Source organism: Neophocaena asiaeorientalis, unplaced genomic scaffold, assembly GCF_003031525.2.
Source record: "Neophocaena asiaeorientalis asiaeorientalis breed wild unplaced genomic scaffold, Neophocaena_asiaeorientalis_V1.1 scaffold680, whole genome shotgun sequence".
NCBI lineage: Eukaryota > Metazoa > Chordata > Mammalia > Artiodactyla > Phocoenidae > Neophocaena > Neophocaena asiaeorientalis.
This window is the reverse complement of record NW_020171816.1, coordinates 40,728-51,321: the sequence shown is the minus strand read 5'-3', so window position 1 is coordinate 51,321 and position 10,594 is coordinate 40,728. Positions and strand designations below refer to the sequence as shown.

At 57.4% G+C, this 10,594-nt stretch overlaps 1 protein-coding gene across 1 annotated transcript in view; it reads left to right on the top strand.

Moving 5' to 3' along the window:
- The first annotated feature begins 7,278 nt into the window (after positions 1-7,278).
- The window catches only part of GNAI2 (G protein subunit alpha i2), a 21,003-nt gene continuing 17,687 nt past the window's right edge, over positions 7,279-10,594 (top strand). The window contains exon 1 of the mRNA XM_024737420.1: positions 7,279-7,668. Within this exon, the coding sequence (XP_024593188.1) occupies positions 7,551-7,668 (118 nt within the window). The 5' untranslated portion in view covers positions 7,279-7,550. The remainder of the gene's footprint in view (positions 7,669-10,594) is intronic.

Here is a 10,594-nt window from a genome sequence, read left to right as displayed (position 1 = left end):
GGTGGGCCGAGGGCAGGCAGTGTTAAGGGGTACTAGGGCAGGGGTGGGAACAGGGTGGCAGGAGGCCGAAAGCTGAGGGACAGGCTCTGGTCTTTGAGGCTCACCCCACATCTGAGCCTCCGGCATTTTCCCTTGTGAAATACAGTCCTGGAGCTCCTGGGAAGCTTGGCGGTGCCCGAGACCTGGGTGCAGGGCAAGGAAGGCTTCCCAGCGATGGAGAAATGGGAAGGGAACTCCAGCAGCGGAGTAGAGAGGTGCACAGAGCTGGGGAAACGACTATAGGGGCCTGGGGAACCCTTTAAACAGATTTTCTTTAAATGTTTGAGCCATGTCTATTGGGAGAAGAGGCCAGGCCTGTGGAGAAGGCTGAAAGGGGACTAGTCAGCCCAAACCTGCTGGAAGGAAACTAGCTCAGTCCAGTTATTTATGCCCTGCCTCCCACATGTCTCCAGCTAGCCTCTCCTAGAGGATGTGGGACAGCCCTGTCCCCATAGGTGTCACTCCATCACCCTCATCTCCTGCACCACATGGTGGTCACCCCGTGCCTCCTTCCCTGCCTTTTCTCTTGTCCACAGGGGCCACGCTCTCCATAGCAGTCAGAGGGAACTTTAAAATAGTAGATCATGTCACCTGCCCTTAAAAACCCTCCAATTTTTAAATTTTTATTTATTTATTTATTTTTTTAGGCTGCACAGCTTGTGGAATCTTAGTTCCCTGACCAGGGATTGACCCTGGGCCCCAGCAGTGAAAGTTCCAAGTCCTAACCACCGGACTGCCAGGGAATTCCCCCAAACCCTCCAATTGTTTCCATCACATTTGGAATAAAATTTAAACTCTTCCCTGCCCTTGGCCCTGATGATCTGGCCCCTCCTGACTACCCACTGGTGCTGGCCCACAGCTGGGCCTGTGCTGTGACAGACGGTGCTGGCCCAGGGCGTTTCAAAAGCTTTTCTCCAGCAGCCTGAAGCCATCCCCAACCAGGCTTATTCCTCTAACTCTGTCTAGTTGGCTTCAGTGGCAGCATTTGTTCCCTGCAGTACTACAGAGCAATGTTCCATGCTTCCAGGGCTCAGTGACCAGCATCTCTCCCAGGACAGGTCCCCTTTCTCTTCCCCCTCTGCTCCTGGTCACCATCTACAGGAAGCTCCTGAGCCCTGGTGGCTGGGAATTGGAGGCATCTCATGGGCCGCTTGCTGTTGGATTACCTTCATTAGGGCTGTTTTTGCTCCTTCATTAAATTAAATTCCAGGAAGCTGTGCTAATGAAGGCCCCAACGAGTTGCAGAAGCTACCAGCCCCAGCCTTTGGACAGCATGGCAGGGAAGGCTAGGCAATAGGGTGAGCAGAGGAGTGGCTCCCGGGGTAGGGCTGATTATCATTTCCCAGGCCCTGTAAGGACACTGGGTTACCCAGGGGAGGGGGCCTTTAGAGGCTGCATAGGTAACAGACACAGTGGCAAGTTGGACAAGAGCTTTTCAAGGACATGGAGGTGGGCTCAGCTCAGTCATGGACCCAAAGCCTTGAAGGCTCCCTGGGTCCCCTGCTAAGTCACTGGGCAGTTCTCCCACAGTCATATCAGCAGCACCCTGAGTGCCAGGATCAGTTGGATTTTCAGGGCCAGGCATGGGTCACTGGCTTGGAGATGCTGTTGTCCACTGCAGGCTCATATGAACTCCTACCTCAGCATCTCTTGGGCACTTGGGAGCCCCCTGCCTTCCCTGTGCCTCACTGATGCCTCGTGGCTGGCCTCCCTCACACCACAGTCCCTCTTGCTCTGGGTGTTCTGGCCAGGCTGGCCTTTCTGTTCCAGGAACACTCAGGCCCTTCCCGCCCCAAGGTCTTTGCACTTGCTGTCGCCTCTGCCTATCGCTCTCTTCTCTTGGCTTGTCACATGGTTGGTCCCTTCTCATCATTCAGAGTTCCCCTCCTTGGACTGTTCCTCCTTTTTTTTTTTTTGCGTTACGTGGGCATCTCACCGTTGTGGCCTCTCCTGTTGCGGAGCACAGGCTCCGGACGCGCAGGCTCAGCGTCCATAGCTCACGGGCCTAGCCGCTCCGCGGCATGTGGGATCTTCCCAGACCAGGGCACGAACCCATGTCCCCTGCATCAGCAGGCGGACTCTCAACCACTGCGCCACCAGGGAAGCCCCCCTTTAAAAAAAAAAAATTATTTATTTATTTTTGGCTGCGTTGGGTCCTCGTTGCTGCGCGCGGGCTTTCTCTAGTTGCGGTGAGCGGGGGCTACTCTTTGTTGCGGTGCATGAGCTTCCCATTGCAGTGGCTTCTCTTGTTGCAGAGCACGGGCTCTAGGTGCGTGGGCTCAGTAGCCATGGCTCGCGGGCTCTAGAGCACAGGCTCAGTAGTTGTGGCGCATGGGTGTAGTTGCTCCACGGCATGTGGGATCTTCCCGGACCAGGGCTCGAACCCATGTTCCCTGCGTTGGCAGGCGGATTCTTAACCACTGCACCACCAGGGAAGCCCCTGGACTGTTCCTCCTAAATACACCTCCCAGTGGCTCTCGTGTCACCCTGTTGAGTTATTCCAAAACAGTGGAGTTCATTTCCCTGTTTACGTGTTTGGTGTGCTCCTGAAGGGCAGGGTCCCAGCTCCCTTCCTCACCCTAAGGTTCTTGGCACAATGGCACACAGTAGTTTCACAGCAAACAGTAGTTGAACAAAGGACTCCCCTCAGAGCCCCCTGCCCGTGTCAGGTGGAATCCCCTAGCCCCCAGAAACTTGAGCATGGAGTGCTGGGCCCTGAGTTCTCCAGGCCAAAGCCAATTGAAGGAGGTGGATGACTGTGAAAGGGGACCCTGGACCCCAAGGCCTGCCAGGCTTGGGACTGTTTCCCTGGGGGTAAGAGAAGCCTGGGAATAGCAGTTTGGAAGGAAGGGGCAGAGAGGGCAAGGTGGCTGACTCCAATCTCAGAAGTGCTGCTGGGCTCAGAAGCAGGAAAGGGGAAGTGCAGGGGATGTACTAGGAGGTGGAGCCTGGCTCAGGGTTGCAGGGAGGGAGCCAGCTCTGACCACTGAGATCTACAAACAGAAGTTGCTGAGGCCCTATCTGCAAAGCTGTGATTTGGTGGTACAGGGCCTAGCTGGGGACTCCCTGCCATCTGAGAGCCATGGAGATGGAGTGGCCAGGATCCTGGACTTGGCATCCCTGGGGTGGGGTCCTGCCTGTTCTTGGACTCTGGTGGGGGCAAACACACCCACCCTGAAACTGCCTTTGGGGAAGTTCTGGCAGCTTCCCCTTCCTGGAGTCTGTGGGCCGGAGTGTCGCAGCCCACTGAGGGGGTCTCTGTTCCTCACCCTGTTCAGCCTGGTGCACTACAGGAGCTCAGGACAAGCTGGACCTGCTCTGTGGCCTGTGGTGAGCCTCGAAGTTATCCTAGCTGTCCAGGTGAGCCAGTAGCTGCCACTTCTCCATTCCAGCTGGGATGCCATCCTTAGTTCTGCTGAATGTCATTTTACTGTCCTTTACGGTCTAGTTCAGGTGCTGCTGGACCAGCATGCACAGACACAAGTCATGCCTCCTCTGGTGCCCATGAAGCCCTGGCTGGGCAACCATCCTCCACCCCCAGAACAATGTCTCTTGAAAGGATGAAAGGGCTCCTGGGTTCCCAGGTGTAAAGGAAGCAGCGTGCCTGTGATGTCCCTCGCTGGATGACTGTGGTTGTGTCCTGACCCCTTCTGGGTCTCAGTGGCCTCAGCTTCAAAGCCAGGTGTTTCTCTAGCTCTGACTGTTGATTTTCTCCCTAGCCCGTTCCCGAACCCACCCTCCCAGTCCCTGTTCCCACTTCCCTCAGTGATCCTCTCCCTCTAATACTCCCCACGCCACCTCCACCAAGAAGGCTCCCTGACCTTCCCAGGCACCGTGAGTTTCTACCCTCTCTGCACAAACAACTATGGTGAATATTTTTATAGTGATGGCAGGATTAATGTTTTCACCTCTCCCCGCTCCAGGGGGAACCCCTGGAAGGGTGGGTTAAACTTTGTGTGATTCATTCATTTCATTTGACAAATATTTACCTGCCACCCTCAAGGGCTATGCTGTAAGGGGTCTGGAATCAGAGATCTGGGTGGGTGGCAGAGACTCACCACTGGGATAGTGGCATCTGGCTGGGGAGGGGAAGCCCCAGGACAATGGGAGTCAGAGATGCCCAGCTCACAGCCAGGGAATGAAAGATTGGGAGGAGGGAAGTGGGGGAAGGGAATGGGGGATGTGCAAGAGAATGGGGAGAGCAAGGCAAGTTAGATGGCTGGAGTGCTGGTGTGTTGCAAATGGAGGGAGATGAGGTGGGCCTTGGTTGGGGACAGCCCCTAAGGGGCCTGGCAGAAGAAATTACTGTTATAACAACTCACCCCTACTGAGGGCGTTTTGTGTGCCATGCACATTCTGAACATTTAGCTACATTTCCTCCCTTATCCGTGACCTCAGCCAGTGTAGTGGGTAGCTATTACTGTTAGGTCCATTTTACTGATAAAAAAAACTGAGACATGGGAATTCCCTGGTGGTCCAGTGGTTAAGACTCAGAGCTCCCGGGCTTCCCTGGTGGCTCAGTGATTAAGAATCCACCTGCCAATGCAGGGGACACAGGTTCGATCCCTGGTCTGGGAAGATCCCACATGCCTCGGAGCAACTAAGCCCGTGCGCCACAACTACTGAAGCCCACGCGCCTAGAGCCTGTGCTCTGCAACAAGAGAAGCCATGACAATGAGAAGCCTGCGCACCGCAACGAAGAGTAGCCCCAGCTGGCTGCAACTAGAGAAAGCCCCGCGCGCAGCAACAAAGACCCAACACAGCCAACAATAAAACAAACAAATAAATAATAAATTTATTTTAAAAAAGACTCCAAGCTCCCAATGCAGGGGGCCCGGGTTCGATCCCTGGTCAGGGAACTGGATCCTGCGTGCTGCAACTAAGACCCGGTGCAGCCAAAAAAAAAAAAAAAAATTAAAAAAAGACAACAAAAAACTGAGGCACAAGGCGTTTCTGGTACTTGTCCAAAGTAATACGCAGCCGGCAAGTTTGTGGAGTGCTCCTCAGAGTCCCTGCTGTCAATCACCACTGTGCCACCTCTGCCCCTGCACAGTCCAAAGCCGTGTGTGTGGGCTTTATCCTCAGGGTACTGGGGAGCCACAGAAGGTTTGTGTGCAAGAGAGTGATATGGTTTCTTTCAACAGGATCCCCTTGACTGCCATGTAGAGGATGGATTGTAGAGAAACAGGAGAGCCAGGGAGGAAGCTGGAGGCCTAGAATAAGGGACAGTGGGGACAGAGAATGGGGATGTATTTGAGGGGGAGTTAAGGAGGGGAAGAAACTGACAGGATGTAGGGGTGGGGAGCCAGGGTCATGGCTCTGGCTGGTGGAAGGTCACAAAGTGGAAAGCCTAGAAACAGGGGTTATTGAGGGTACCCGAAGTGTCTGGGTTTCAGAGCAGCGGTGGACATGGGGCTGGTGATTGGGGGAGAAGTTGGGCCTGTGGGGCTCTGAGCCCCTGGAGTGGGAGGTGTGTGACTGGAGGAGCAAACAGAGACTTCGCAGTAGCCCTGGGGACCCCCATGAAAATGGTGAGGGAGCAGCCAGGAGCACTGGATGCAGGGGTTGCTGGACTCTGTAGGAAGAGCACTTAACTGGAAGCAGGTGGCTAACTGGTGGGAAGGGTGCAAATACCACAGGAACTGGCTTGGGGCTGGGGGAAGCCATGCCTCCCAGTGGCCCTGTCCTGCCTCACCTCCATTGACTGGGGTCTGTGTCTACCTACCTCTGGTGAGCCTGGCCTCCAAGGGATGGACAGTTTCTCCCTGTTGCCTGGCAACTGCTAGAGCTGTTGCCTGGCAACTGCTAGAGCTGTTGCCTGTTGCCAGGAGCAGGCTGGGGAGGCCCAAGGAGAGAGGATCAGCTCTCAAGCGAGGGGCGGGGCTGACAGGGGAAGAGGCCCACCTTGGAGCTGGGTTTGTAGTCTTTGTGGACAGGCTGTGTGCACCCATTTTTACAGTGTGTTCTGTGGATTTGAAGCATTTTGGAGGCTGAGCCTATGTATGGATGTATAGAGCATATCTCTGAATGTCTGTGTCCCTGGGTGGGCATTGTGTTTTCAACAGTTGCGCTGAGTGCTCATGGCAGGGCCTGCCTGAGCTTTGGTTCCAGGCAGGAGGGAGCCCTGCGGGAACCATTTGAGGACTTACAGGCCAATGCACCCTCAACAAGAGAGCCATTCAGAGAGGGACACATGGACATTCCAGGGAGAGCAGACTGAGGATTGAGAGTGGAAGATGTGTATCAAGGTGGTAAGGAGGGAGTCTGTGCTAAACAGGGGACTGTGGGTGGCTAAGCATTGATGACCAAGCATTGGTGGCCAGCTCCCTTCCCTGATTTGTGGACCTTCCTTGTCTTTGGACTGGGGCCTCCCCAGCTCATGGCACTAGGGCCACACAGGACACCTTCCTGGGTAACCCTTGTCAGACTTTTTAAATGTCCATCGGAGGTCGGGGCTGTGGCCTTCTCCTGGAGAACAGGATCAGAAAGACTGAAATGTCCCCTTAGAAATGCTGCTGCCTCCACCCCACCTTTGTCTAGCCATGGGGTTGCAGCCACTGTCCAGGGGTGACAGGGCCTAAGATCATGGCCACTTATCTTCCCAGAAGTCAGCTGGCACCTCTCTCCCTCTCTCTCTCTCTCTCTCTTTCTCTCCCTTGGGTCATGGTTGCTGGGTCCCATGGAGTCCAGGATAACCACCTGCAGGAGGATACCTCCTAGAAGATCAGAGAAGGATGGATAAGTCTTGGATGATTAGAGGAGGCATCCCAGCTGTAGGGAGACAACCTGGGCAAAAGTGTTGAGGTGGCAATAAACCTTTTTCTTAACTGCAACCTAGAGAGAGAAGGGGCCAACCCCGCTTTAAGACTAAGAAAGCAGCAGTCCAGAGAGCCTCCGGGGCTCTGTGGATCCTGAAACAAGTTTATTGGGTTCATTATCAAGTGACGAAGACACGCCTCCTCTGCTCTGCTCGCCCAAGAGGACTGGTTCCTGCTCGGCCCCTGAGGTGCACTGGATCTCCATCCTCAGGCTACGAGATCCGCCCGCCCCCGCCGTCGGGCAAAGGAGCTCCAGGCGCCCCGCACCCAATCGGAGTCCGGCCCCGCCTACAGCCCGCCCTGCGCTCAATCCTTCTGGGCTAGGCTCTACCCCTACCGCTATCCCTTGGCGTGGCTCCGCCTCCAGCCCGAGCCGAGCTTGGGCCGCACCTAACTTCGCCTTCGCTCCGCCCTAACTTCGCCTTCGCCAATCACCAGCCCCGAATCTCATATGGCCCCACCTCCGGCCCCGCCCCGTCCCAGACCCGGGCCTGACTCGCTCCGGCCCCACCCCCTGCCCGCCCTGCGGTCGGTGCGCGGCGGCCTAGAAGGCACCGCCCGCAGACGCTCGGAACTGCCGACCTGGGAGCTACTCGTAGAGGGCCGGCGGCGGGAGCAGAGTGGGTCGGGCGGGGCCGAGCTGGGCCGGGGCCGTGTGGGGGCCGGGCAGCGGCCGGGCCGGCGGACGGCGGGATGGGCTGCACCGTGAGCGCCGAGGACAAGGCGGCGGCCGAGCGCTCCAAGATGATCGACAAGAACCTGCGGGAAGACGGAGAGAAGGCGGCGCGGGAGGTGAAGTTGCTGCTGTTGGGTGAGGCCGCACCCTGCGCTGGGACCCCCGATTCCCCGCCCAAATCCCCGACTTTGACCTGAGGACTAGGGCTTCGAACTCTCAGACTTGGCCTGGACCCCCCACCCCTGGACTTGAACCCCCCAAACCCGCCTGGCAAGGACATACAAATAATGGATCAAAACTCTGGCTTGGCCTAGACCTCTGATCCATAGCCCAGACTCTCAGATCACATCCTCAACTCATTCCAGACCCCAAACCCCCAAATCCAGCCACCAGTGCCCCAACACCCGCTGCCCAGAACTCTGCTTCACCATCCACCCTTGCTGACCTCGCAGATCCTCAGAGCCCCTGCCTGTCCTTTCATACTTCCCTAGACTTTACCCAACCCCCCAGAATCCCACTCGGCCCCCACCTTCAGGCACCACCTGTTCCCTCACCTGCTCCCCCTATTCCTATTGGGCATGAGTATCTCCAGGGCCCCTCCCAGGCCCCCAGTCACTCCCTCCTTCTCCCTTTGTGCCCCATCCCTACCCTGGACCCAATATACTCCACCGGTGCACCTTGACCCCAAGGGACCTCTCAAGTGGGATGACTGCTTATGAGCTCTCTCTCCAGCCAGAACCCCCAAACCTTTAGAGACCCTTGCTCCCTGCATCTGGCCCACCAGCTCCCTCTCTGCACACATCTCTCCTCAAACCCTCTGCTCCCCTGCTCTTAAGTCCTCTCCCACACTCTGGCCTTCTCCAGGTTCCCCCACCCCTCCTACACCAGGTGGGCCGGGCTGAGTGGACTGGCCCCAGACCTCTAAGGGGCTGGACTGAGGCTCCACTGGTCATGTTGGGGGAGGGGACCTGGCCTCAAGCTTCCCAGGGAGTTCTGCTGGGTATCTGTTTCCCAGTTTCTAAACCCTGTCTGGGCCAGTGAGGGGGGCATCTGGGAGTAGGAGGGAGTGTAGAGGAGTTTGGGTTGCGTCGCCTCCAAGGCCAGGGAAGATGGTGGCTGCTTGAGGGGTGGGGGGAAGTGGAAGTGGTGAGACAGCCGACATATTGCTGCCCCCGGCGGGCGGGCCAAGGAGATATGCTGATGGGTGCTAGTCTTCCTGCACCCTTTCTGGGCCCAAAGGCCTGGGAAGTGGCCTCCGGGGGTGGGTGGGCCTGTCGGATCTTGAGGCCCTGTGAGTGGTGGACCAGCTGGTTGAGTAGTTGGGGGCCTGCTGGGGGTGGGCATCTGAAGTGGATTTGTGCAGAGGCTGCGGGCCTGGTAGTTGTCCCAGTCCAGCCTCCCCCTGGGAGCAGGTGTGGTGCCCAGTGGTGGCCTGATTTGGGGGGGTTTCAGGCATGGGGGTGAGGGAGGCCCTCGCGGCAGCATTGGAGGCTGGACCTGTATGTGGGGGGGGTGTGGCCCCTCAGCCCTAGAGCTGCGTGGGGTCCCCAGGCTGTGAAAAGCGGGGCTTTTCATGCTGAGCGTATGGCCGAGGGACAGCATGTCTTCCATCCTGGGCCCATCTGTTGACTGTCCCTGGGGGCCTGGCCTCAGGGGCACAGCCCCGGAGGTTTCAAAATGGCATCCGCTCCTCTGCCACTGCGGGGAGGAAGAGAAGGGGCGGGAAGGGGCGGCGGCCCAGCCTCCTGGGCTGTTTTGCGTTGGGCGCTTGCCTCTTCCTGTCTCTGCTGCGAGTGCGGCAGCGGCAGCAGCGAGTGGGTGGCGACGCGGCGGAATGCCCATCGCTGCTGCCCGCTGGGTACTGCTTCCGGTACTGCTGCCTCCCAGTGCCCGGCCAGGGGGTCTCTAGCCAGCCCCTTCCCAGGCCGATTGCAGTTATGGCAGTGCCCGAGAAGATGTGGGACTGGGCCATGGGGCTCCTGGCCTGTTCTGTGTCCTGACCCCATTCCACCAGTCTTTGCTGCTTGGAGCCCGGCTCAGGTTTTAGGACTGGCCACCCCTCCCATGCTGGGCCGGCAGCAACCAGGGGTGCAGGGTTCCCTAGAAATGCTCAGCATTTTCTAGACTGGGGAGTCCATCTCAGCATTCTGCCCTTCTGGCCTTTGCTTTCTCTGTGAAATGGGCTTCCTGGGTTTGGGCCAGAGGAGTGCTGTGCCCAGGATGGGGGGAACAGGGACCTCGTGGAGGTTCCTGTTGGGAGTGGGGAGTGGGGGCTGAGACCCTGCAGAGGATGCACTGTGAGGGGCTGGGAGACCAAACTTTGCCTGAAATTGAGGACTCAATCTGCCAGGACTGCCTGGAGGAGGATCCTGGCTGGCCAAGGATCCTATCCAGGTACAAGGAGGTGATGGGAGCCTAGCTGAGGCAGCTTCAGAGAGCTGAGTGCCTGTCCCACGTAGCGGAAAGACCTGTCCAGGCAACGGAACTCAGGCTGGGCAATTGCCAGCCTTGCCTCCCAGCCAGAACCACGCCTGCTGCCCCACCCGCATACTGGCTCCTTCCAGTCCTGGGTTGCCCCGCCAGCAAGCGGACATAGTCACTGTCACTGTCACCGGGGCAAAGGCAGATGTGATACACACTAACTGGTGAGAGGGTTTTTTCCGGCAGCTTGGTAGGGGGAGCAGAGTTGCTGATACCAGCCCTACTTCAGCGATACCCCTGCCTCCACCCAGTTCAACTTGACTGACCAGCTGTCCCCAGGTAGAATTTGGGGCCTCAGGCTGGGCACTTAGGGGAAAGTAAACCAGAGTGTGTGTGTTTAGAGAGTGACTTTGATTTGTTTGGGCTTGTGTGGGCAGTCTACAGAGAAGGGAGAGACAGTGCCCATCGCTGGCCCCAGGAAGGCTTCAGGGTATAAATACAGCAGTTCTCTCTTGCCCCTGAGACTTTGTATCTGTTCCCTTCCCTTGGTGTACTTTTCTGCCGTTTCACTCCTACTTGATCGTTCTTCAAGACTCTGCTCAGGGATCGCCTCCCAGGATCCTTCTTTGACAGACCCCCT